The 25,796-nt window shown below is 38.3% G+C and overlaps 1 protein-coding gene across 7 annotated transcripts in view; it reads right to left on the bottom strand.

Moving 5' to 3' along the window:
- Positions 1 to 806: 806 nt before the first annotated feature.
- Positions 807 to 25,796, bottom strand: part of ZNF84 (zinc finger protein 84) — a 28,036-nt gene continuing 3,046 nt past the window's right edge. For 4 of the 7 annotated variants that reach the window (XM_059876290.1, XM_059876291.1, XM_059876289.1 and 1 more), the window contains 5 exons: positions 23,534 to 23,726; positions 15,384 to 15,572; positions 9,658 to 9,784; positions 8,297 to 8,392; positions 807 to 6,904 (listed from right to left, as the gene is read on the bottom strand). In XM_059876290.1, the coding sequence (XP_059732273.1) occupies positions 4,932 to 6,904; positions 8,297 to 8,392; positions 9,658 to 9,784; positions 15,384 to 15,437 (2,250 nt within the window). In that variant the 5' untranslated portion in view covers positions 15,438 to 15,572; positions 23,534 to 23,726 and the 3' untranslated portion in view covers positions 807 to 4,931. The remainder of the gene's footprint in view (positions 6,905 to 8,296; positions 8,393 to 9,657; positions 9,785 to 15,383; positions 15,573 to 23,533; positions 23,727 to 25,796) is intronic. The other 3 variants (XM_024977626.1, XM_059876293.1, XM_024977621.2) reach the window with 2 other exon arrangements.

The raw sequence follows: 25,796 nt of genomic DNA, 5'->3' as shown, positions 1-25,796 counted from the left end.
TCCTTTGTTGTAAACCCACTGCACATCTGCCCTGTAGGAATGCAACTTTATCTAACACCTTCGGAGGATGGCGCCAAACTTTAAAATAATTACTCTTAGAGAAAATAAGTCTTATGGTTGACAAACCTTTATCAGAGTCATAAAATGTTAACAGGCCTTCTGGCCAGAAGATGATATAAATCACAGAAACTATTTGTATACGATAAGTTTGCAGAAAAGAAACACTGGTTTCGATAAGGATCAAAGACTGCTGACTTTGCATGATTTCACACCCCCTATTATCCTCTATGTGCAACTTAGGGTATAAAAGCCCCTGTTGAAAATAAATCTATGGGCCTTGCTCACTGAAGCTTGGTCTCCCCGTGTCGTTCTTTCTTGTTTCCTTTTCCTCCTTTTCTCCTCTGTTCTTCCTTCATGCCAAAATAATTTGGAGCACGGGGGTCCTCTGCAACCACTTATTTGCCTGGGCTTCTAAGACCCACTCGAGAAGGTGTCTAAGGTGGGGCACCTTCCGCTATTTGAGAGGGCGCCTGCAGCCTCTGTGGTCAGAGCAAGTTTGGTGTCACGAACTTTATTGATTTCCCGTGTAAACCAGTTATTATTGAGCATCTAATAAATCTCTCAGCCTTTGCTATACCTTAATCGCCAACGCTGTCATCCTGAGGGAATCCCTGGATCCAACCGGGGCTGGACCCCGGCACACCTCAGTATCTGCTTCCAGAGGCCCCAACTTATGATACAGTCTGATCTTGCTGTCAGTGAGGAGCAGCACTTGGGTTGTAATAATGAACACAACTTGAACCAGCTGAAACAAACATGGGGATTTATTATAAGGATATTTGGGATATCTCACAGAAAAAAATCCAATAAGTCCAGGCAGGAAAATGGCAGAGATGAACCCAGACTTCAAGACAAGAACCAGATCCTGGAACCCAGCCAGGATGCTCATGACTTGGCTTCCACGGTGGCTTCACACTTCTCTCATTGCAGCTATGCCTCCTCATGTGGTAGAGAACACAGCCACTGACACCACTCACATTTATGTACCAAAGCTTCAGTTGTTAAAATTATATAGACAAACAAGAGAGTCCTAGCTTTCCAGAAGCTTCCTAATGGGAAAGATAAAACATGCAACGATTTTATCACCAGTGAAATACATGTACAGGTTCACATAGGTTGAATAGGTATTTAACAAGGAACAAAGGCATTTCAGTGGCAGTAGATCGACAAAAAAGCACACACACACAAAAGCGTAAAATGAGAGATTGTAGAACTCTCAAATAGTTTAAGGACGCAAAAACAAAACAAAACCAAAACTGTAAGAGGAAAGATAAAGTATTCAGAAATTATGAACAGGTATGGTTTTGTATAAAAGTCCTCATATACCATGAGGATATTACAGCTTAAGTCCACAATTGCGTGTGTGTGTGTGTGTGTGTGTGTGTGTGTGTGTGTGTGTGCACGCACACACATGTGCTCAGTCATGTCCAACTCTTTGCAACCTCATGGACTGTAGCCCACCAGGATCCTCTGTCCGTGGGATTTGCCAGGTAAGAATACTGGAGTGGGTTGCCATTCCTTCTCCAGGTGGATCTTCCTGATCCAGGGACCAAAGCCATGTCTCCTGTGTCTCCTGCATTGGCAGGTGGATTCTTTACTGCTCAGCCACTTGGGAAACCAAGTCTACAATTAGCCATATGGTATTTCAATACAAGAGTGTATAGTCAGAATTGCATCTTAAAATAACTAGTATATATATAAGTGCAAAAAATGGACTGAAAGGATGAAAAGGGCAAAAAATATGCATACAGCTGCAAAAGTCATGGATGAATTAGTTAACTGGCATGCAGGCCAGCACTAGGTGCTCAGCATCTGAAAACTTGTTGGTATTATGTTTGTAGGCTAACAAACTCAATGAAATTGACAATCTGGGCACATACTGGAGTAAATGACCAAATGACTGAGATCTTGAGTGTAGAGTTCAAATATCTATGGATGTATACTTTGCTATGTAATGCAGATATTGGTAGGTATGTCTGGTATTCTTCGGGTTCATTTCATCTCAGGGTTATACATGTGATCAAAATGTCAAAGGAAACCAAAATATCAGGAACATATAGACCCATACAGATAATGGTGTCTGAAAATATCAAAGCCCACAAAGAAAAACTGAACACAAGGCAATCCTGGTATAGGTCTCAGAATTCATAGATAGGACCTCCAGAAGATCCAGTACTTAGTGTAAGGAATATAATAGAAAGTATGCCCTGCAGGATTGTTTCCACACCAGGGGAGGAACCTGGGTGGTGAAAGAGGAAAGGGAAAGAGATGCTCCTCCTCTCAATTATTGAGCTTCACAAAACCATAGGTAAATCCAGCCTAACTTTAAAATTGGCTTTCTTCTTGATGCAGCATTTGTAGTAGAATCAGTGAGGAGAAACATATTTTTGTGGTTTACCAAGGTGTCTTAAAAATGTAACACTAAGAATCTCTAATTTCAGAATCAGAGGCCTCTTGTGACCCTTCAGAAGACAAAATGCCAGGTGAGTTCTACACCACACACTTGGGATGTGGAACATCAGGTATTTTGATAAACAAAAGCCCTGCTGCCAGCATCAGCCCTGGCACGGGATGACTGACATCAGACCCTTAGGAATCACATTTGCCCTTGGGATTCAATCAAAAGGCCAGTGAAGTTTCATCATCTCATAAAGGAAGTTCTAAGATTAACTGCTTAATAGTTCAAAAATAATCTAGAACAGGAGTGAGAAAAACTTGGAAGTTTTTAGACAACAGACTCCTGGGCCCAATCCAAGACCCAACAAGTCAATCACTGGGCTGAGGAAAGAGACCCAGGATAGATGGAAAAGAAAAAATGGAAAACAACAACAACAACCCACAAAGTAAAACACCACACTGTAACTACTTGTTCTTTTACATAGGTCTGTTTCACCAACCTGGTAAAATGACCTTAAGGTATTAGTGAGAAAAGTCCATACATTTACGTATGAATAAAAATTTGGGAAATAGGATTTTGTTGAAATTCTGGTACAATAGTTCATGAAATTACCCTCATTTACTTAATATTCAAATTTTACAACAATGATGTAAAATTGTAGGTAAAGAAAAAAATGCTGCTAGAATCAAAGTTACCAAACACCACACTGTTAAAACGACTTGCACATGAGAGAAGACCTGATTTTTCCAAGTGTGGAAACTAGACTAGACTTTTCTGATTTTCACCATCATACAAAAAACATAGTTGATTTTGTCGAACAACATTATAGAGAAATTACTACAAAAGTCTAAATAGACGTAGGCATGGGTCATGCATTTCCAGAAGGAACACCCTTATAAAATGGTAAGCACACATGGGAACTTTCTCTTGTGCATGATATGACAGTTGAAAGGCAAGTGAAACACAAATATTTCCAATGATGAAATAATAAAAAGCTTGTTTTCTGATACCTGTCTGGTAATCACAGAAATCTGCAGGAAGGCAAAATAGGCTTCCTGGGATACATAAAAAATATGGTTCTCACCACAAAATCTTCTGTCCTTTATATTCTCTGGATAGTGACTCTCAAATAACTAGTTTCTTCATCTAATTTTTACAGGATATTTTAGAAAACACCAAAAACATAATAGCAGCACACAATATTCATGACAATTCATCACAGTAAATTAAAATACAAGTTGTTCTTGGGTGACATAACACTTAAGATACACACACTGGATGCATGGAGGTACCTCGTTACACAAGGAGGGCATTCTGCTCCAAGTTAATGCCACTGAGCAGGAGTGCAGAGCCACAGTGCTCACTCCTCACAATTCACTCGTACCATTCTGCAGTTCTACACTAGAATACTTATTAACAAGGTTTTATATAAACTGTTTCTCAGAGTCTAGGATCCAAAAGACTTTATATAATGTTGGCTTTTGCTACTAAAGAGAAAGGTCACTGACAACAATAGAGCCTTTTATAAACTAACAAATCATAAGGAAATGTGTTGATATTACATGCTACTTACTGAGCAGTAAGACATGTCCTATGAGTTACCATTTTTATAGTATTATTAAAATAGAAAAACCAGTGGCACATAGTATGTCTTGATAGACATCAGAGGCACTACAAGGCATGTACATCTCATGCTCCCAATTACATTACCATCTGTAATTCCAAAATACAAAACACAACCTGTGACACAGGAAAATAAGCCATAATTATATACCATGGAGAAATTTTGTATTCCAAAGACTCAATTTATTGACGTTTTTAGAAACTTCATACTTGAGCCTTAATATAATTTAGAACCAGTTATTTTTGGTACCCATGTCTATAAAGAGTGCATGGCTTTCTATTATAGCATTATTTCAAGGGGCATGTATTTCTAATGTCTTTAAACTGTTAGGTACACCCACAGGACACAATATGGTGGGGTTACTTGCCGAAGATTGTCCTATATTTAGTATTTTCAAAGAATTCATTCCTGAGGGCATCTTCTTATGTACAATGAGCTGTTATTTCTTGATGAAAATATCACCTCACTTGCTGTATTCGTGAAGTTTTCCTTAACTCACTGGAATAGGGTTCATTTTCAGTGGTAATTTTTCCAATGGCTAATGAAATTTGATCTCTGGAAAGCTTTCTGATAGTCACAGTATTCTTTTGTACTGTTAATTTTCTACTGTAAAAGGTTTGATGACAGTTTGAAAGCTTTCTGAAATCCACTGCAATTCATAGGGTCATTCTCCCTCTAAGGAGTCTAATATAATAAACACATTAGTCTGCTGAAAGCTTCCCTGACATAACCTATTTAGAGTTCCTAACTTAAAAGTGTATTCAGACATATAAAGTGATGTAACTATTATCTGAAAGATTTACCATAACTGATGAAGATCTCTGTCAAAGACTAACATTAACACCATTCTTAGGATTTCTTTACTGTATGAGTTCTCCGATGATTAATGAGCTGTGACTTTTGGGAGAAGGCTTTCCCACATTCACTGCATTGAAAAGGTTTCTCTCCTGTATGGATTCTCTGATGATTAACAAGCTGTGACTTCTGAGAGAAGGCCTTTCTACATTCACTGCAACTGTAGGGTCTCTCTCCCGTGTGTGTCCTCTGATGTGGTATGAGGTGTGACTTCCTAGAGAAGGCTTTGCCACAGTCGTTGCATTCAAAGGGTTTCTCTCCTGTATGTGTCCTCTGATGATTTATGAGACTTGACCTCTCCCTGAAGGCTTTCCTACATTCACTGCATTCATAAGGTTTTTCTCCTGTATGAGTTCTCTGATGTCTAATTAGTTCTGATTTTTCAAAGAAAGCTTTTTGACAAAGACTGCATCCATATGGTTTCTCTCCTGTATGAATTCTCTGGTGAGTATTGAGCTGTGACTTCTGGGAGAAGGCTTTTTCACAGTCCCTGCATGCATAAGGTTTTTCTCCTGTATGGGTTCTCTGATGTGTTGCAAGGCTTGACTTTTCACCAAAGGCTTTCCCACATTCACTGCATTCATAGGGTTTCTCTCCTGTGTGTGTCCTCTGATGTGATATGAGATGTGACTTCTGACAAAAGGCTTTCCCACACTCACTGCACACATACGGTTTTTCTCCTGTATGAATTCTCTGGTGATTAGTGAGGCTTAATTTTTCACTGAAAGCTTTCCCACATTCACTGCACTCGTAGGGTTTTTCACCTGTATGAGTTCTCTGATGCCTGACAAGCTGGGATTTCCTACTGAAAGCCTTCCCACACTTAGTGCATACAAAGGGTTTCTCTCCTGTGTGTGTCATCTGATGTGATAAGAGGTGAGATTTCTGGGAAAAGGCTTTCCCACACTGGATGCATCCATGAGGCTTCTCTCCTGTATGGGTTCTCTGATGGTTAATAAGACTAGACCTCTCTCTGAAGGCTTTCCCACATTCACTGCATTCATAGGGTTTCTCTCCAGTATGAATTGTTTGATGTCTAATTAGCTCTGATTTCTCAAAGAAGGCTTTTCTACAATCGCTACATCCATAGGGTTTTGTTCCTGTGTGGGTCCTGTGATGTGTGACAAGCTGTGACTTCCTGCTGAAGGCTTTTCCACATTCTCTGCATTCAAAAGGTTTCTCTCCTGTATGAATCCTTTGATGATTGATGAGATTTGACTTTTCACTAAAGGCCCTCCCACATTCAGTGCATCCATAGGGCTTCTCTCCTGTGTGTGTCCTCCAATGTGATATGAGATGTGACTTCTGGGAGAAGGCTTTCCCACACTCACCACATTCATATGGTTTCTCTCCTGTATGTGTCCTCTGATGGGATGTCAGCTGTGACTTTTGGGAGAAGGCTTTCCCACACTGGCTACAATTGTAAGGTTTCTCTCCCGTATGAGTTCTATGATGTGTAATAAACTGTGACTTCTGGGGGAAAGTCTTGCCACATTTACCACAGCCATAGGCTATTTCTCTTATATGTCTGCTCTGATGTTTAATGAGACTTGATTTCTTACTGAAGCGTTTCCTACATTCACTGCATTCATAGAGCTTCTCCCCTGAACGACTTCTGTGATATATGATGATCTGTGACTTCTTATAGCTAACTTTATCACATGCATAGTATTTTAACCAAGTATCAGTTTCCTCAGTCTTGGTATGGAGAAATAATTTATCAAATATGTTTAAGTCAGCTGGTTCCATTCTTCCATAGTTTGCTTTCGGAATAAGAAAATCTAAATGATGTTTTAAAATTAATCCATCTATGTCACCTTCTTTGTTTGATTTCCTTAAAGGAATAAAGTTCATGCTCAGATTAAACTTTTTTCCAAGTGCATCACATTCATGATCTTGTTTCATATTTTTAAACTTCTTGTTATCCTTGTGCCAAGTCATGTGACCATTTACTTGAAAGACTTGATCTATGAAGGAAAAAAAAAAATCCCATAAGTCTTTCCATAGTCGTGTTTATTGAATAAAAACCTAGAAATGCTATTTGAGGGAACTAATGCCTTTTAATGTTTAGTTTCCTAGTATGACTGCAATGTCTAACCTCTAGGTATTGAAAAACACTTTAAACACTGTAAACAAGAACAGAAAGCAGACAGTAGATTAAGTTTAAATGAAACTGACCACCAACTTGGAGCAAAGGGAGTAACTGCTGAACAGGCTACATGGGCTCACTCCACAGGTCCTCAGTGTCATCTGCCCCCCTTCAGCCACACTCAGAGGACACTGCAGCTCAGGCCAATTGTGGGGCCCAACCAGCGTGCCCACATCGCTCCACCATGAGATGGAGAGATGGGCTGCAAGTGCATTTTGGGGCCATGTGCAGGGATGCCAGATACTCTGGAGCCCTAATATTCCCTGGGGCAATACTCAGTCACTGAGGGACAGGAGGCAGAGTGTGGTACTAGCTTTCTGGTTCCTCAGAGGGTTCCCAGAAGCACACTGTTCATGCATTCCTCTCTCACCCCATCTCACTTCCCCTTCTCCCACTAACACTGTGGAGATCACAGTCCCACTAAGTATCTCAGGGTCTGCTTTTGAGGCACCTTGAATTAAGTCAGTGTCACACAATAGGAAACGAGGAGGAGGGCCCAGCTGATCAGAGCAGTGCTGGATGCTTGGTGGTGCCACGTAACTCACAAAAGAAGGTGAGAACTGGGATCTACACTAGCTAGTAATTTGGGAAGTTCAGACTAGCCTTAGTTTTAAGTGGGAATAGAGAAGTCTTTCAAAAGATGTTTTCCAAAGGTAAAAAACTTAGTAAAAAAAAAAGGTAGAAAAGAGGTAATTCCATATACTCCATGTCTAAGCTACAGAAAAAGCACAACAGAACTTGACCAACTAGGGGAGAAGTGGACCAACAGTTTGGGAGGAATGATAATCCACTTTCTGACATAATAAGGCTGAACAGAGAGGGTTTCACATCAGAGACACCCAAAGCGAGGAAAAATAAAGCCCTGATGGTCAAGCACAGGTGTCTTTGACCACAGAGAGAAGGGAGGACAAAAGGAGATTAACCACATCAGGAGACAGAATACCTAACAAGAAGTCAAAGTCCCAGATGTGAAAGACTGGGAATAACGTCATGGGCCAAACCAGCTGGAAACATTTCACTTCAAGCTACGAGCAAAGAAGCCACATGTAATGTGATTCACTTCAGTAGCTCATGTTAACTGTCCTGAATCACCGCTAAGGGTTTGAGATTTTGAACAGAGCCCTCTAAGGCACATTTCAAGGATGCCAACCACCACCCTGCTGAGAATGACTTCCACCTTCTCTCCTCTGTCTGGTCTTCATACACTCACCTATTGAGCCTGAACTTGGAATTTCTCCATCTCCTGTCCATGGGTCTTCTCCTTGCTCCAATTTAAGGATGACACCAGGTTTCATAACTTCATACCCTGTTCAGGGAAAATCACAAAGACCTTGGCCCCTACTGCATGGCCTTTGAGGCCTCTGAAGAAGGAGCAAGGTTTGGAATTAGTTGACCCAGTGAAGCCACCCACATGAATACCAACAAAGTAAACAATCCTCAGAGGAATGGTAACAGTCTTCCCAGTGGATAATATGGTCTAAGAATCTTTGATTTCTATAACTCAAGTCCAAAACCATAAACCCTTCAGAGTCTCTGTAGTTGGTCTGCTCTGGTTCAAATTCAGGCTCATTTCCTAGCTGTCAGGCCTTGGGAAAAATACTTAACTTTTTTCTTTGTCTCAATTTCCTCATTAGAAAAAAAAAAGAAAAAAAAAAAAAGAGTGCAACACATCTGCCACACAGGATTGCTCTTACAATTGAGTCAATATAAGAACAATATGTGAAATTCGGTAAATTACATGCCTCAGGAGCTTTGTTGTTGTTCAGTCACTCAGTCATGTCCGACTCTTTGTGACCCCATGGACTGCAGTATGCCAGGCTTCCCTGTCCTTCACCATCTCCCAGAGCTTGCTCAAACTCATGTCCACTGAGTCAGTGATGCCATCCAACCATATTCAATCTTTCCCAGAATCAAGGTCTTTTCTAATGAGTTGACTCTTCACATTAGGTGGCCAAAGTATTGGAGCTTCAGTTTCAGCATCGGTCCTTCCAATGAATATTCAGGATTGATTTCCTTTAGGATTGACTAGTTTAATCCTCTTGCAGTTCAAGTGACTCTCAAGAGTATTCTCCAACACCACAGTTCAAAAGCATCAATTTTTAAACACTCAGCCTTCTTTATAGTCCAACTCTCACTCACATCTATATATGAAAACTAGAAAAACCATAGCTTTGACAATATAGACCTTTGTTGGCGAAGCCTCAGGAGCCTAACTACAACTATTACTATTAGCTTCAGAGGCGGCACAATGAAATTAAGACTTCATTATTGGAAAGTGAGGTTCAAATACTTTCCCTGGGACTGTCATAGTCCAAGAACTTTGATCTCTAAAATTTAGGTCCAAATCATTAAAAATTTTGCAAGTCCCAGAACTCTCAGAAACTAAAGAAGAACAAGCAAGGTACTAGATACAATATGAGGTCTTCTGGGAAGTTTTTCTTTTTTTGGCCATGCCACAAAGCTCTCAGGATTGTAATTCCCTGACCAGGGATTGAACCCAGGACCCCTGAAGTAGAAGCACAGAGTTCTAACTGCTGGACTGCCAGGGAAATCCTGGGTAGCTTTTCTTACCTAGTGACACGAGACTGCTATAATTCTCCAACATGACATCCTTGTATAAGTCCTTCTGATGGGGGTCCAGTAGCTGCCATTCCTTCTGGGTGAAGTCCACAGATAAATCTTCAAATGAGAATGACCCCTGTAAGAGCACAATCCTAGTGAATCAGAAGCAGGAATCACCAGGTGATGTAGGAAACAAGTACCAGAGCTTAAACACATCATTCTTATCATGGCAAGTTACAGAATGTCTATTGGGTCCCAACTTTTGCACTCTCTTTTGTGAGATAAAAGGCAATTATGCATTCTTTCATCCTCTCATTTACATGAGAGCTGAAATACATGACTTTAAATTTTCCAAACCACCAACAAAGTTTTCATTGAATGTCAAATTTGGCACCAGAAGAGGCAGTGACAAAAGAAAGATAATAAAACAATATCCTCAAAAACTTCTTAGGTTGTAGACATACACAAATATGTACACTTATAAATAAAGCAAGCTGCTTTAAGAGTTGAGGCAGAAAGGCCAGTGAGGGCATGACATGGGTCAGAGAGGGAGCCCAGCACTCCATCTATGGTCATATCAGTCTCTATTGAAGAGATGATACATGAAATAAAGTTTTAGGAAATTAGTAGTGGTTTCCAGAGAAAAGGGGGTACAAAAGCATTCTGAGTGACAGCAGATCCAAAATGGGGACCCAAACTGCTAGGGGTAACACAGTATAAACAGTTCAGTCAGACAAGGTCACAGGGTACATTGTAGTGACTGGACTGCAGGCCACAGTGGGAGCAAGGCAGATGTGGTTACCACACCTTATCACTGCTGACAATTAGCCATTAGAGCTTTTACAGGATGGAAGTGATATAACTTAATTTAGGTTGCAGAAAGATATCCAGATATTTTAAAAATTAATTTTATTTATTTATTTTTATTTTTGACTGCTCTAGATCTTTGTCGCTGTGCGTGGCCTTTCGCTTGCTACAGTGCACAAGCTGCTCAGTGAGGTGGCTTCTCCTGTTGCAAAGCACAGGCTCTAGGGCATGGGCTTTTGGTAGTTGTGGCATGCAGGCTCTAGAGCAAGCAGGCTTAAGTAGTTGTGGCTCGCAGGCTCTGGAGTGTAGGCTCTGTAGCTGCATGGGCTCAGTTACCCCATGGCATGAGGGATCTTCCCAGATTGGGGATCGAACCCCTATCTCCTACATTAGCAGGCAGATTCTTAACCAATGGACCACTAGAGAAGTCGTGATATCTGGATTTTAAATCAAGATGGATTTCTGTCCCAAAGTCTTCTAAGATGACAAGAAAGCATAAACATACTCTTTTAAAAATTCAAAATACCACCAGAAAATAAGAAACCTGACTGTAAACAGCACATCACACACTTTGAGAGTGATGAAAGGGAAAAATCTACAATCAAGAATACTCTGCCTACCAAGGAATCTTGTTCAGATTTGACAGAAATCAAAAACTTTAAAGACTAAAGAAAACCTAAAAGAATTCAGCACCACCAAACCAGCTTTACAACAAATGACAAAGGAATGTCTCAAGGTGAAAAAGAAAATTAAGAAACGAGAAAGTCCACCAGTAAAGGCAAACACACAGTAAAGCTGGTAATCCACACATAAAGCTGGTAAGGTTAAAAGACAAAGCTTAAAATCATTTATCAATAAGCAGTTAAGGGATCATAAAATAGATGTAAAATATGGTAACAACAGTAATTGTGAGGGGAGGAGAACACAAATGCAGGCTTTAAAAAATGCATTTGAAATTAAAAAGATGAGCAACTTAATCACTTATATATACAGATTGCTATACAAAGACCTCATGGTAACCACAAATCAAAACATCTGTAATAGATATACACACCAGAAAAGAAAAAGGGATACAAGCCTAACATTAAAGAGAGTCATCAAATCACAAGAGAAGAGAACAAAAGACAGGAAAAAGGAGACCTACAGAAACAAATCCAGAACTTCTGTGTCACAAAAGAGGGCACTATATAATAATTAAGGGATGAATCCAAGAAGAAGATATAATAATTGTAAAAATGTGCACCTAACATAGCACCTCAATGTATAATGCAAATGTTAACAGACATGAAGGGAGAAACTGACAGTAACACAGTAATGTGCTGTGCTGCTGTGTTCAGTCACTTCAGTCATATCTGACTCTTTGCAACCCTATGGACTGTAGCCCACCATGCTCCTCTGTTCACTGGATTCTTTAGACAAGAATACTGGAGTGGGTTGCCATTTCGTTCTCCAGAGGATCTTCCTGACCCAGGGTTTGAACTTGCCATCTCCTGTGTCTCCTGCATTGCAGGTGGATTCTTTACTGCTGGGCCACTGGTTTTATATATTACACACACACACACAAACACATAAAATAGGGGACTTTAACACCCCACTTACATCAATGGACAGATCATGTAGACTAAAGAATCAGTAAGGAAACACTGGCCTTAAAGAACACATTAGACTAAACTGGTTAATATAAACATAGAGAACATTACACTCAAAATCAGCAGAATATACAATCTTTTCAAGAGCATGTGGAACATTCTCCAGATCACTGCAAAACAAGCCTACATAATTTTAAGAAAACTGAAATCATATCAAGCATCTTTTGCAACCACAACATGGTTGAAGAAATCAACTGCAAGAAAAAAAAATGCAAAAAATACAAGCACATGGAGGCTATAATATGCCAGTGATTTAATGGACCACTGAACAAATCAAGGAGGAAATAAAAAAAAAATACATAGAGCCAAATGAAAATAAAAACATGATGACCCCAAACCTACGGGATGCAGCAAAAGCAGTTCTAAGAGAGAAGTTTATAGTGATACAAGCTTACTTCAGAAAACAAGAAAAATCTCCAATAAACAAGCCAACCTTACATGTGAAGCAACTAAAAAAAGAAAAACAAAATCCAAAGTTAGTAGGAAGAAATCATACAGATCAGAAGAGAAGTACCTGAAATAGAGATAAGGGAAGAAAAAAAAAAGGAAAAGATCAATGAAACTAAAAATTGGTTTTTTGAAGAGACAAAACTGACAAACTTTTAGCCAGACTCATCAAGAAAAAAGGGGAGAGGGCCCAAATCAATAAACTCGGAAATGAAATTACAACAAACACTACAGAAATAGAAAGGCTCACAAGAGACCACTACAAGTAACTATATGCCAATAAAATGGTCAACTTGGAAGAAATGCAAGAAAAAGACATACAGAAAGGAAAAATGGTTGTCTGAGAAGGCCTTACAGATAGCTGAGAAAAGAAGAGAAGCTAAAGGCAAAGGAGAAAAGGAAAGATATACCCATCTGAATGCAGAGTTCCAAAGAATAGCAAGGAGAGATAAGAAAGCCTTCCTCAGTGATCAGTGCAAAGAAATAGTGGAAAACAATGGACTGGGAAAGACTAGAGACCTTTTCAAGAAAATTAGAGATACCAAGGGAACACTTCATGCAAAGATGGGCTCAATAAAGGACAGAAATGCTATGGAACTAATAGAAACAGAAGATATTAAGAAGAGGTGGCAAGAATATACAGAAGAATCATACAAAAAACATCTTCCTGACCCAGATAACCATGATGGTGTGATCACTCACAAAGAGCCAGACATCCTGGAATGCGAAGTCAAGCAGCCCTTAGGAAGCATCTCTACGAACAAAGCTAGGGGAGGTGATGGAATTCCAGTTGACCTATTTCAAATCCTGAAAGATGATGCTGTGAAAGTGCTGCACTCAATATGCCAGCAAATTTGGAAAACTCAGCAGTGGCCACAGGACTAGAAAAGGTCAGTTTTCATTCCAATCCCAAAAAAGGGCAATGCCAAAGAATGCTTAAAGTACTGCACAATTGCACTCATCTCACACGCTAGCAAAGTAATGCTCAAAATTCTCCAAGCCAGGCTTCAATAGTACATGAACTGTGAACTTCAAAATGTTCAAGCTGGATTTAGAAAAGGCAGAGGAGCCAGAGATCAAATTGCCAACATCGGCTGGATCATCGAAAAAGCAAGAGAGTTCCAGAAAAACATCTACTTTTGCTTTATTGACTATGCCAAAGTCTTTGACTGTGTAGATTACAACAAACTGTGCAAAATTCTTCAAGAGATGGGAATACCAGACCACCTTATCTGCCTCCTGAGAAATCTGTATGCAGGTCAAGAAGCAACAGTTAGAACCAGACATGGAACAACAGACTGGTTCCAAATTGGGAAAGGAGTATGTCAAGGCTGTATACTGTCACCCTGCTTATTTAACTTCTATGCAGAGTACATCATGTGAAATGCTGGGCTGGACGAAGCACAAGCTGGAATCAAGATTGCAGAGAGAAATATCAATAACCTCAGATACGCAGATGACACCACCCTTATGGCAGAAAGTGGAGAGGAACTAAAGAGGCTCTTGATGAAAATGAACGAAGAGAGTGAACAAGTTGGCTTAAAACTCAACATTCAGAAAACTAAGATCATGGCATCTGGTCCTATCACTTCATGGCAAATAGATGGGGAAACAATGGAAACAGTGACAGACTTTATTTTGGTGGGCTACAAAATCACTGCAGATAGTGACTGCAGCCATGAAATTAAAAGATGCTTGTTCCTTGAAAAGCATCTTTTCAAGAAAAGCTATGACCAACCTAGACAGCATATTAAAAAGCAGAGACATTACTTTCCCAACAAAGGTCCATCTAGTCAAAGCTACAGTTTTTCCAGTAGTCATCTATGGATGTGAGAGTTGGACTATGAAGAAGGCGGAGCACCAAAGAATTGATGCTTCTGAACTGTGATGTTGGAGAAGACTCGTGAGTGTCCCTTGGACTGCAAGGAAATCAAGCAAGTCAATCCTAAAGGAAGTCAGTCCTGAATATTCATTGGAAGGACTGATGCTGAAGCTGAAGCTCTAGTACTTTGGCTACCTGATGCAAAGAACTGACATTAGAAAAGAGCCTGATGCTGGAAAGATTGAAGGCAGGAGGAAAAGGGGACAACAGAGGATGTGATGGTTGGATGGCATTACCAACTTGATGGACTTGAGATTGAGCAAGTTGCAGGAATTGGTGATGGACAGGGAAACCTGGAGTGCTGCAGTCCATGGGGATGCAGAGTTGGACATGATTGAGTGACTGAACTGAACTGGAAGCAATGGACAAATTCTTAGAAAAGTATAATCTCTTAAGACTGAACCAGAAAGAAATAGAAAATATGAACAGATCAATTACCAGTAATGAAATTGAATTAGTAATTTAAAAACTACCAACAATAAAAGTCCAGGAGCAGATGACTTCACAGGTGAATTCTACCAAACATTTAAAGAGTTAATACCTATCCTTGTGAAACTATTCCAAAACTTGCAGAGGAACACTTCCAAACTCATTCATGGTGCCATCATCACCCTGATACCTAAACCAGACAAAGGTATTACACACAAATAAAGAGAATTACAGGCTGATATCACTGATAACATAGATGCAAAAATCCTCATCAAAATACTAGCAATGTGAATCCAACAATATAGTAAAGGGATGGATCATACACCATGATCAAAAGGAGTTTATCTCAGGGAGAGAAGGATTTTTCGGTATCTGCAAATCAATCAACATGATATACCACATTAACAAACAATAGAATAAAAACCATATAATCATCCTAATAGATGCAAAAAAAGCTTGTGACAAAATTTAACACCCATTTATGATAAAAACTCCACAAAGTAAGCATAGGGGGAACATACCTCAACATAATAAAGGCCATATATGACAAACCCACAGCTACCATCATATTCCATGGTGAAAAGCTGAAAGTATCCCTTCTAAGATCAGGAACAAGACAAAGATGCCCACTCTTGCCACTTTTATTCAACAGTTTTGGAAGTCCTAGCCATGGCAATCAGAGAAGAAAAAGAAATAAAAGGAGTCCAAATCTGAAAAGAAGAAGTAAAATTATCAGTTTGCAGAAGATATAATACTATACATTGTTGTTTAGTTGCTCAGTCATATCTGACTCGTTTGCAACCCCATGGACTACAGCCCACCAGGCTCCTCAGTCTGGGACCACATGGGATTTCCCAGACAAGAATACTGGAGTGGGTTGCCATTTCCTTCTCCAGGGTATCTTCCCAACCCAGGGACTGAACACTTGTCTACTCTTAAGTCTCCTGCAGTGCAAGCAGATTCTTCACTGCTGAGCCACTGGGGAAGTCCCTGATACTATACACAGAAAGTCTTAAAGATGCCACCAGAAAACTACTAGAACTCATCAATAAATTTGGTAAAGTTTCAGGATACAAAATAAATACACCAAAATCCATTGCATTTCTATATACTAATAATGAAATATCAGAAAGAGAAATTAAGGAAACAATCCCATTTACCACTGCATCAAAAAGAATAAAATACCTAGAAATAAACTTATCTAAGGAGGCAAAAGACCTGTGCTCTGAAAACTACAAGATGCTGACGAAAAAAATTAAAGGTGCTACAAATAGATGGAAAGATACACTATGTTTTCTTGCATTGGAAGAATCAATACTGTTAAAATGACCATAATACCCAATCTACAGATTCAATGCAACCCCTATGAAATTAGGGCATTTTTCACAGAACTATTAATAGAACAAATAGTATTAAAATATGTATAGAAACATAAAAGACCCCAAATAACCAGTAAAGAATCTTTAATAGAGCTGGATGAATCATACCCTCTGACTTCAGACTATACTACAAAGGTACAGTAATCAAAACATTATGGTACTGGCACAAAAGCAGACATATACATCAATGGAACTAGATAGAAAGCCCAGAAACAAACCCACACACTAGGGTCAATTAATCTTCAACAAAGTAGGGGAAAACATACAACAAAGAAAAGATAATCTTGTCAATATGCAGTGCTAAGAAAACTGGGCAGTTACACGTAAATGAATGAAAGTAGAACCTTCTCTAACACCACATACGAAAATACACTCAAAATGGATTAAAGACCTAACTGTGAGACTGGATACTATAAAACTCCTTGAGGAAAACACAGGGAGAATACTTTTTGATATAAACCTCAAAAACAGTTTTTTGGATCTGTCTCCTAGAGTAATGGAAGTAAAGCAAAAATAAACAAATTGAATCTAATTAAACATAAAAGCTTTTGCACAGCAAAGGAAACCAGAAACAGCATTTAAAGACAACCTACAGAATGGAAGAAAATATTTGAAAATGATGTGACTGACAAGGTCTTAATTTCCAAAATATACAAACAGCTCATAAAGTTCAATATCAAAAAAACAAACAATGCAATCAAAAAATGGGGCAGAAGACATTAGTAGACATTTTTCCAACGAAGACATATAGATGGTCCAAAAGCACATGAAAAGATGTCTAATTATTTTTTTTTAAAGTGCAAATCAAAACTACAATAAGGTATCACCTCACAGCAGACAGAATGGCCATCATCAAAAAGTCTAAAATAATAAATGCTGGAGAGGGCATGGAGCAAATGGAACCCTCCTACACTGTTGGTTGGAATGTAAATTTGTGTAGCCACACTGGGAAACAGTATGGAGGCTCCTTAAGAAACTAGTAATAGAGTTACCACAGACTTGGCAATCTCCCTCCTGGGCATATATCCAGAAAAGATGAAAACTCTTATTTGCAAAGATACATGCACCTCTTAAGTTCACAGCAGCACTATTTACAATAGCCAAGACATGGAAGTGACCTCAATGTCCATGGAAAAATGAATGGATAAAGATGTGGTACACAGTGGAATACCAGTCACAAAAAAGAATGAAATCATGCCATTTGCAGCAACATGGATGGACCTAGAGATTATCCTGCTGAGAAGTAAGTCAGACAGAGAAGGACAAGTATTATATGACATCACTTATAAGTGGAATCTAAAAAAGTAATACAAATGAACTTATTTATAAAACAGAAACAAACTCACAAATATAGAAAACAAACTTATGGCTACCAAAAGGGAAAGGACGGAAATGTGAAGGGATAAATTAGAAGTTTGGGATTAACATATACACACTACTATATATAAAATCCCATTGACAATCAACAAGGACCTGCACAGGGAGCTATATTCAATATCTATAATAACCCGTAATGAAAAAGAATCTGAAAAAGAATATATATATGCATATAGATATAAACGCTATAACCTGAAAGTAACACAACATTGTAAATCACCTATACTTTGATTAATAAAATACTTATAAGTGATTGTTCATATTAGTACTACTGATAAAAATTATATTTATATAACAAATGTACCAAAAAGTATAAATATTCCAAGTGTCCATCAAGTGGTGAATGGATAAATAAAAAATGATATATTCAACATAATGGAATACTATTCAACAATAAGAATGTGTTTCTGACATATACTAAAACATAGATGAACCTCAAAAATACTATGCTAATTGAAAGAAGCTAGAAACAAAAGATTACACTTTTATAAAAATCCATTTATATGATATTTCCAAAAAGAAAACCTGTATAGACAGCAAGAAAATTAGTGGTTGCTTCAGGCTGGGGATGGGAGGAGGAACCGACTGCAAATGTCACAAAGATTCTCTTGGGATTATAGAACCCTTCTAATACTGGATTGCAATGATGGTTATACAATATAAAGTTACTAAAAAAATTACTGAGTTATACACTTGTCAGTGATGTCAGTGGATACTACTGACATAGTTCAATAAAGGTGTTAAAAAGATAACAATATTAATCAATTTATGCCAACATACATGACAACTTAGATAAAATAGATATATTTCTTGAAAGACAATGTACTCAAAAGTGACAGAAGAAAGAAGGTCTGAATTAGTCCTTTAACTATTACAGGAATTGACCCTCACAATTTAAAACCTTCCTTCAAAAAAACCACAAGTTTTAGATGGTTTCAGAGGTGAATTCTTCCCAACATTCAAGGAATAAATAAAATGATCTCATATAAATTCTTTCAGAGAATAAACAGTGCAAACTTCTCAATTCATTTTATAAGGCCAGCAGACCTCTAATCCCAAATCAGACATGAACACAACAAAAGAACATTACAAGCTCTTAGAGAATCAAAATTCCTAATAAAGTGTTAGCAAATTGAATTTAGCCATGCAGAAAAGGGGCTTCCCTGGTGGCTCAGACAGTAAAAAATCTGCCTGCAATGCAAGAGACCCGGGTCTGATCCCTGGGTTGGGAAGACCTCCTGGAGAAGGGAATGGCTATCCACTTCAGTATTCTTGCCTGGAGAATCCCATGGACAGAGGAGCCTGGAGGGCTACCATCCATGGGGTTGCAAAGAGTTGGACACGACTGAGCAACTAACACACACACATGCATAAAAAGTATAATGTGGCCTGACCAAATGAGGTTTCTTTCAATTATGTAAGATATTGATTCTGAAATCACTATTATATTAACAGAATAAAGGAGAAAAGCCATTATCATTTCAAAATGCAGAAAAGGCATATTGTGAAAATCTGTTCATTGTAAAATACTATCAACAAACTAGAAATAGAAGGAAATTTAATCTGATAATCATAATCTATAAAATATGTACAGCTAGCATCATACTTAATGGTAAAACACTGAGTGCTTGGTCTCTGAGGACTAGAACAGCACTGTCCAACAGAATTTCTTGTGATGACAGAAATGCTCATATCTATACCATCCAATAGGAGAAGGCAATGGCACCCCACTCCAGTACTCTTGCCTGGAAAATCCCATGGATGGAGGAGCCTGGTAGTCTGCAGTCCATGGGGTCGCTAAGAGTCTTACACGACTGAGCGACTTCACTTTCACTTTTTCACTTTCATGCATTGGAGAAGGAAATGGCAACCCACTCCAGTGTTCTTGCCTGGCTGACGTCTATGGGGTCGCATAGAGTTGGACACGACTGAAGTAACTTAGCAGCATACCATCCAATATAGTCACTGACAGCCACCAGTGTCTACTGAATATGTCAAAGGTGACTAGAAACTGACTTTTATATTTTATTTAATTTTAATTTAACAGTATGTGAAGCTAATGGGTATAGGTTATACAACTGGTTTTTGTGCCATTTTTTTGGGATGGCAGATTTCTGTGCTATTAGTGGTGGGTCCCTCCTGAGTTTATGGAACAAGGTAACTCATGGTGGGCTGCTGGAGTCTCCAGGTGGGCACTGGCCATGCTGGAAAACCAATCATTGGATTGGAGGGTTGGGGCTTTCAGAGAGATGCTATCAGTCCAACCTCCATGGAGCAGACAGGGCTGGAGGCTGAGTTCCATCAAATGGCCAGGGATTTAATCAATCACACCTACACAGTGAACACCCAGTAAAAACTCTGGATATTTCTGCCTCAGGTTAGCTTTCTGGCTGGTAATCAGACATAGGCCAGGAGGATGATGTATCCTGATTCCACAGGGAGAGGGCACAGCAGCTCTCTGTTTGGGACCCTGCCAGACCTCACTCTGTGTCTCTTCATTTGGCTGGTCCTAATTTGTGGCCTTGTAATAAAACTAGTTTTAGGTATAGCACTTTCCTAAGTCTTGTGAACTGTTCCATCGAACCTGAGGGGGTCATAGGAACCCCCCAAATTTGCAGCCAGTTGGACAGAAGTGTTGTGTGTGGCCTGAGGACTCTCGAACTTACAGCTATCAACTAAAGTGAAGGCACTCTTGTTGGGGATGGTGCTCTCACTCTGCAGAGTCTGTGCTAATTCCAGGTGGCTGGTGTCAGAAGTGAGCACCTGTGATGTGCTATGTAGTGGACAGTGCAGGCCTGGGTGTTCCTAATGAGACAAGGGTGTTCCTAATGCTACCTCTAGTCTACAAAGTACTGCAGGAGGTCAGAACAATACAATGCGAGGAACAAGTATAAATATTGAAAACAACATGTAAAACTGTCATAGATGGCATGACTGCATAAAGAAAATCCAAAAGACCCTACAACAATTAGAATTAGTTCATTGTGGACATTCTTCTTGGATATCACATCAAAACTAATCAACTGGTCTCACAAAAATGAGCTGCAATGTAGAATCTTCATTCATATTGGTAAACTTTTCACACGGTCACATTAAAATCTACTGTTTTATCTTGCTTCTTAAATGGATCATTTACTCATTTATGATTTTACAAATCATGCATTGGCCATGTGGAAAACTGGTTTCCTGAGTTTAAAACTCACAAAAAAAATGGCTTTACTAGTTAATTTTATAAACATTTAATGCTGAAGTAATTCCAATTTTGCTAAACTCTTATATAATGTGGAAGAAACTTTTGATAAACTTTTTGACACCTGCATGATCTTGATAACAAAACTCAATAGGGATACTGCTAAGAAGGGAAAAGCAAAGGCCAAGTTACACATGAACACTGATTTGAAAATCCTAAACAACATCACCAAAGTACTATACTGAACAAAATATAAAGAGGAAAATATATCAAAAATAAGCTGGAGTTTATCCCCCAAATTCAAGGTTGATTTAATATTTAAAAAATAATAATTGATATTTACTATATTAATAGATTAAGGAAAAACATATCATCATCTCAGTAGATACAGATAAAACATATCTGTAAGTGGAAGAATGTACATCACAGGAGCTACAAATAACAGAAAAATCTAACAGCTTTAAAAAAGCACATTTATGTTTTTCAAAAAGAAGGACTAGATTTCATAAGGGAGAATATAAAAGTATGAAAAAGAACAAACAGATGAAACAACACACCAAAAATTGAAAAGTAATCAACATTTATTTGTTATAGAAAGTCTTAGCAAACTAGGAAGTCAGTGGAATTTCTTTTTATTAAAAAAAAAGTATTGCTGATATTTTTATAAACATGGAAATCTAACCAAATCTAAAGAAAAATGATTAGTTAGTTTAAATGGGCTTATGAAGTTCCTGAATACCAAGACAATATGCAAAAATCTAGTATATTTCTTTGTTTTGGCCATACTTTAAAATTATAACAAAATTTTATGATAACTAAATTTTAAGCTACTAATTGTAGGGCAGAAGATGTACAAACTGAGCCTTGATGTAGTTTGTGGTACTAGAGAACAGCATTCTAGTTAGTAAATAAGAAAAATGTTACAAGGAGGGTGTTATCGTTTTGCAGCTTCTAATGAAATGATCCATACAAGCAGTGATCATTTAAAGCCATAGCAAGACAAAGAGAGACCTGTGGGCATCGTGCAACTCCTGAAAGAAGTACCACAACAACTTCTGAAGCATTCTTGCCAAGAAGTCACACTTGAACCTGATCAAACCTCAGCGTGGAACTTGCTGTGATGATGGAAACGTTCTTTACCTGTGCTACCCAGTTCATGGCTGTCCAATCTGTGGCTACTAAGCACTTGAGAGGGGACAACTGTGACAAAAGGATTTAACTGAATTAACTTAAGTTCAGTCGTATGTGGCTGGTGGCTTCAGTACTGGACAGCACATCTCTGAATCTACCAATTTACAGGAAACCCAGGTGACAACACACCAGTAACAGCATGGGGATGTATTACCCACCACATCACTTATTCAGAGCCTTCAGATAGTGAGAAACTACAGATCAATGGCCTGGTCTCTTCAACACATGATTTGGATAGAAAAAAATACGCAGTGTCAAGATTAAGAGACAGATTAACTGCACTGTATGAACTTTACTTGAGTCTGACGCAAACAAATGACAATTTTTATGAGACTAATGGAAACTTGATAATGGCTGGATTTGATGATATTAAGAAGCTGCCTTCAGGGACTTCCCTGATGGTCCAGTGGTTAAGAATCTGCCTTGCAATGCAGGGGACAAGGTTTGAGTCCTGGTTTGGGAACTAAGACCCTACATACTGTGCAGTAACTAAGGCCATACAACGCAACTACTGAGCCCATGTGCCACAACCAGAAAGTCTGTGCACTGCAATGAAAGATCCTGAAAAAATGCAGGAAGAACCTACATGCCACAACTAAACACCGACACAGCCAAATAGATAAACTTTTTTTTTTAAAGCTTTGAAAAAAATAAACTGAGGAAATTGAATGTATATTTCTTGAAAAAGAAGAAGCTGTCTACATTGAAGAGCTTGCAAATGCAATGAATCTCAGAAACAAATGAAAGTGAAAGAAGCAAAACACAAATGAGCATGCACAACAGCAGACAAAACCAACTGCAGTGTTAGCGGATAAACACTTAGGAGTAAAACTAAACAGACAAGCCAGGAAATGGTTACAGAAGCTAGAGTCCTGGTTCCCTCTGTCAGGAAGAAGCTGTGATTGGGATTGAAACTGTGATTTCAATTTCTTGAAATGAAATGGTGGTTTCATGGGTATTCATTTGATAACACATTAAGCTGCACTTTAATATTTTATGAACTTTTCTCCATGTGAATTCTGCTTCACAACTAAAGAGGTAAATAAATAAATAATTATGGTGATTAAGTTCGGCTTTGGCATACTACCCTTGGGTCACATTCTGTGGAAAACCATGAAAAATGGCTACAATACTCTTGTATTTATTACAATGTTTCTCCTGAGGACATTACCACTATATCATTTATTTAAAGGCTTCCCCAGGGAGTGACCAATAAATACTTACTTTCCATGAAGAATTTTGCTTTTTCATTTAGATAGTACAATGCATATGTTTATTACACTTGTCAAGAATTTGAGAAGTTTATAGCTCATTCAATAATTATGTAGGACACTAAGGCTTATAAAAATCGAAACTTTAAGAACTTCTCAAGGCCCTATAGTTATTGCATCACTGCTTTATTTTGTCCCAGTTTGGATCTTCCATTCTGAGGGTATCTTCCCCTGACTTCTTAACAATGTAATATTTCGTTTTTCACTCTTACATACTCCTTCTAATCCCCTGGAAAAATAATGAGGAATAAACACAAACTCACCTGTAACATGGTCATTTCTGCAGCCTGTGTGAGATGGTCAGCAAGTCTGAGTTTTGTTCAGTCCTGTGGCCTCTGCTTCTACCCTGAAGCTCTGGAGTGAGGTCTTTAACACCAGGAATGAATTTCTCTGCTGGGAATGCCTTTCTTGTCTCACACGAGCAGGCTTATTTGTGGGGAACCAGGATCTGTGAACCTGGGGACCAATGCACTTCAATTGGTATATTCATAGTGCACCTAAAATCCCTTCCTTTCTTGCTGGGAAATAGGAATTGATAATCATCTAATGCCAGAGTGTCTTTTCTGTATAACTGACACAGGACTACCAGGGATAGAAATAGAATGTGATACAAAAGAATGGCAGAAGTGCATGTCTCTGCACACAGATAAAGATTACTCAGCAGAAGTAATCCTGAGATTCAGTTAATGTCCACTGAGGACACTGAGGGACAGTGCTGGGAAGGACAAGGCAGCTTTGTGTTACATAGACTTTTGGAAAGCTTATAGATCTAAGTTTTAATCAACTTTTTCCTTTTCCTGGCTTTGTGACTTTGGGTAAGAACAAATAGAAAACTAAGGTTTAAAATCTATAACCTTCCTAATTTATGTCTGCCAATCATATCAATTTCTAAAGGAAGTATGTTAAATTCAGATTGGCCAGTTTTTCCTTGTACTTCTGTTGATGTTTTGATTATATGCTTAAAGTTATGTTGTTTGAAGCACAGAGATTATATATTTCTGGAGAATTAATCTTTAGTTGCTATGTAATGCCATGGGGATTCTGAGGAATAAATGAGATATTAAAGGGAAAGTGACTAGTTTCTGGCAATAACAATAGCTCTCACATCTGAGTGTTTTCAGTATATAAGACAAAATACTAAACACTTTATAACAACCCTCACAGACAACCCAAAAGGCATTTGACAAAAAAGCATTAAAAATCTCCATTTTATAGAACAAAAAATGAAACTTAGAGTGTGCCAATGACTGCACAACTATTAAGTATCAGCAATGAATGCTATTCTCTTTTTTGCTATGTTCAGGGTTGTTGACATTTAGTTGCTTAGTCGTGTCTGACTCTTTTTCAAACTCCATGGACTATAGCCCTCCAGGCTCCTCTGTCCGTTGGATTTCCCAGACGAGAATACTAGAGTAGGTTGCCATTTCCTTCCCCAGGGATCTTCCTGACCCAGGGATCAAACCTGCGTCTCCTCAATTGTCAGGTGGATTCTTTTATGACTGAACCACCTGGGAAGTCCTACATTCAAGACATTTACTTCCAAAATCATACAGTTATTGTGTGTATTCATGTACAGATATGTTCACACACTCACCCTACATCTCAGAATTAGCTCTTATTTCCATGCACACATTCTGTCACCTTAGTTCCACAGAAACACAAATGAAGAACAGCCTGCTCATCCCTATGACACACTAAAGCAGCACTTCAAACACCAGCCTCTTCCCTTTCATGTCTTCCTGTGATTCAGCCCTTGGTATCAACTCAGAAATACATATTGAAGTTCTTTCCAGTTACACAAGAAATGATTCCTTTACATACCCTAAATTGTGAAAATATATTCATTTTAGAACTGGAACTGGCACACATAAGAACTAAACAAAGAGAGTCATAATTATTACAGAAGTAAAATATGATGACAAAACTTAGAAATGTATATAAACTAAATAAGAAAAATTTCTTTCTTGTGACCAAACATAACCACTCTTAAGAGGTGGTATAAACAATCTGGATATTTTTAACAAAAATATAAGGTCACATTTAAAAACTGTTTTTGCTTTCTTCCCACTATGCAAACCATCTTTCCAGGTCAACAGACATAGTACTGTAATATCAACAGCTTCTTATTTAAACAAATAAAAAGGTAGAAAAAAAATATGTATATCAGGAAAAAATACATAAAATATAGAAATATACATGACAAGAAATGTATACAGTTCATAGGCTAAAGCAAACTAAAACCACCGATGGGGACTATAAAAATAGACTTCCTCACACACAAATTGGTCTTTCTAGGACAGAAAGACTTCATAATTCAGCCCTGAATGATTTATATTTTTAGTCAATTCCAATCACAATCTCAAAAAAAATTTTTTTAACAAGCAATTCTAAAGTTCACCTGGAAGAAAAAAAGGTACAGGAACAGCTTTGGACATTTTTGGGAAACACAAGATAATGAGTGTAAATAGGTCCATGTAATATTAACATATATTGTAAAATTATATTAAAAAAAGTATTTCATACTGT

Source organism: Bos taurus, chromosome 17 (genome assembly GCF_002263795.3).
Source record: "Bos taurus isolate L1 Dominette 01449 registration number 42190680 breed Hereford chromosome 17, ARS-UCD2.0, whole genome shotgun sequence".
NCBI classification, from domain to species: domain Eukaryota; kingdom Metazoa; phylum Chordata; class Mammalia; order Artiodactyla; family Bovidae; genus Bos; species Bos taurus.
The sequence above is the reverse complement of the archived record's forward strand: the minus strand, read 5'-3'. Positions and strand labels throughout refer to the sequence as shown.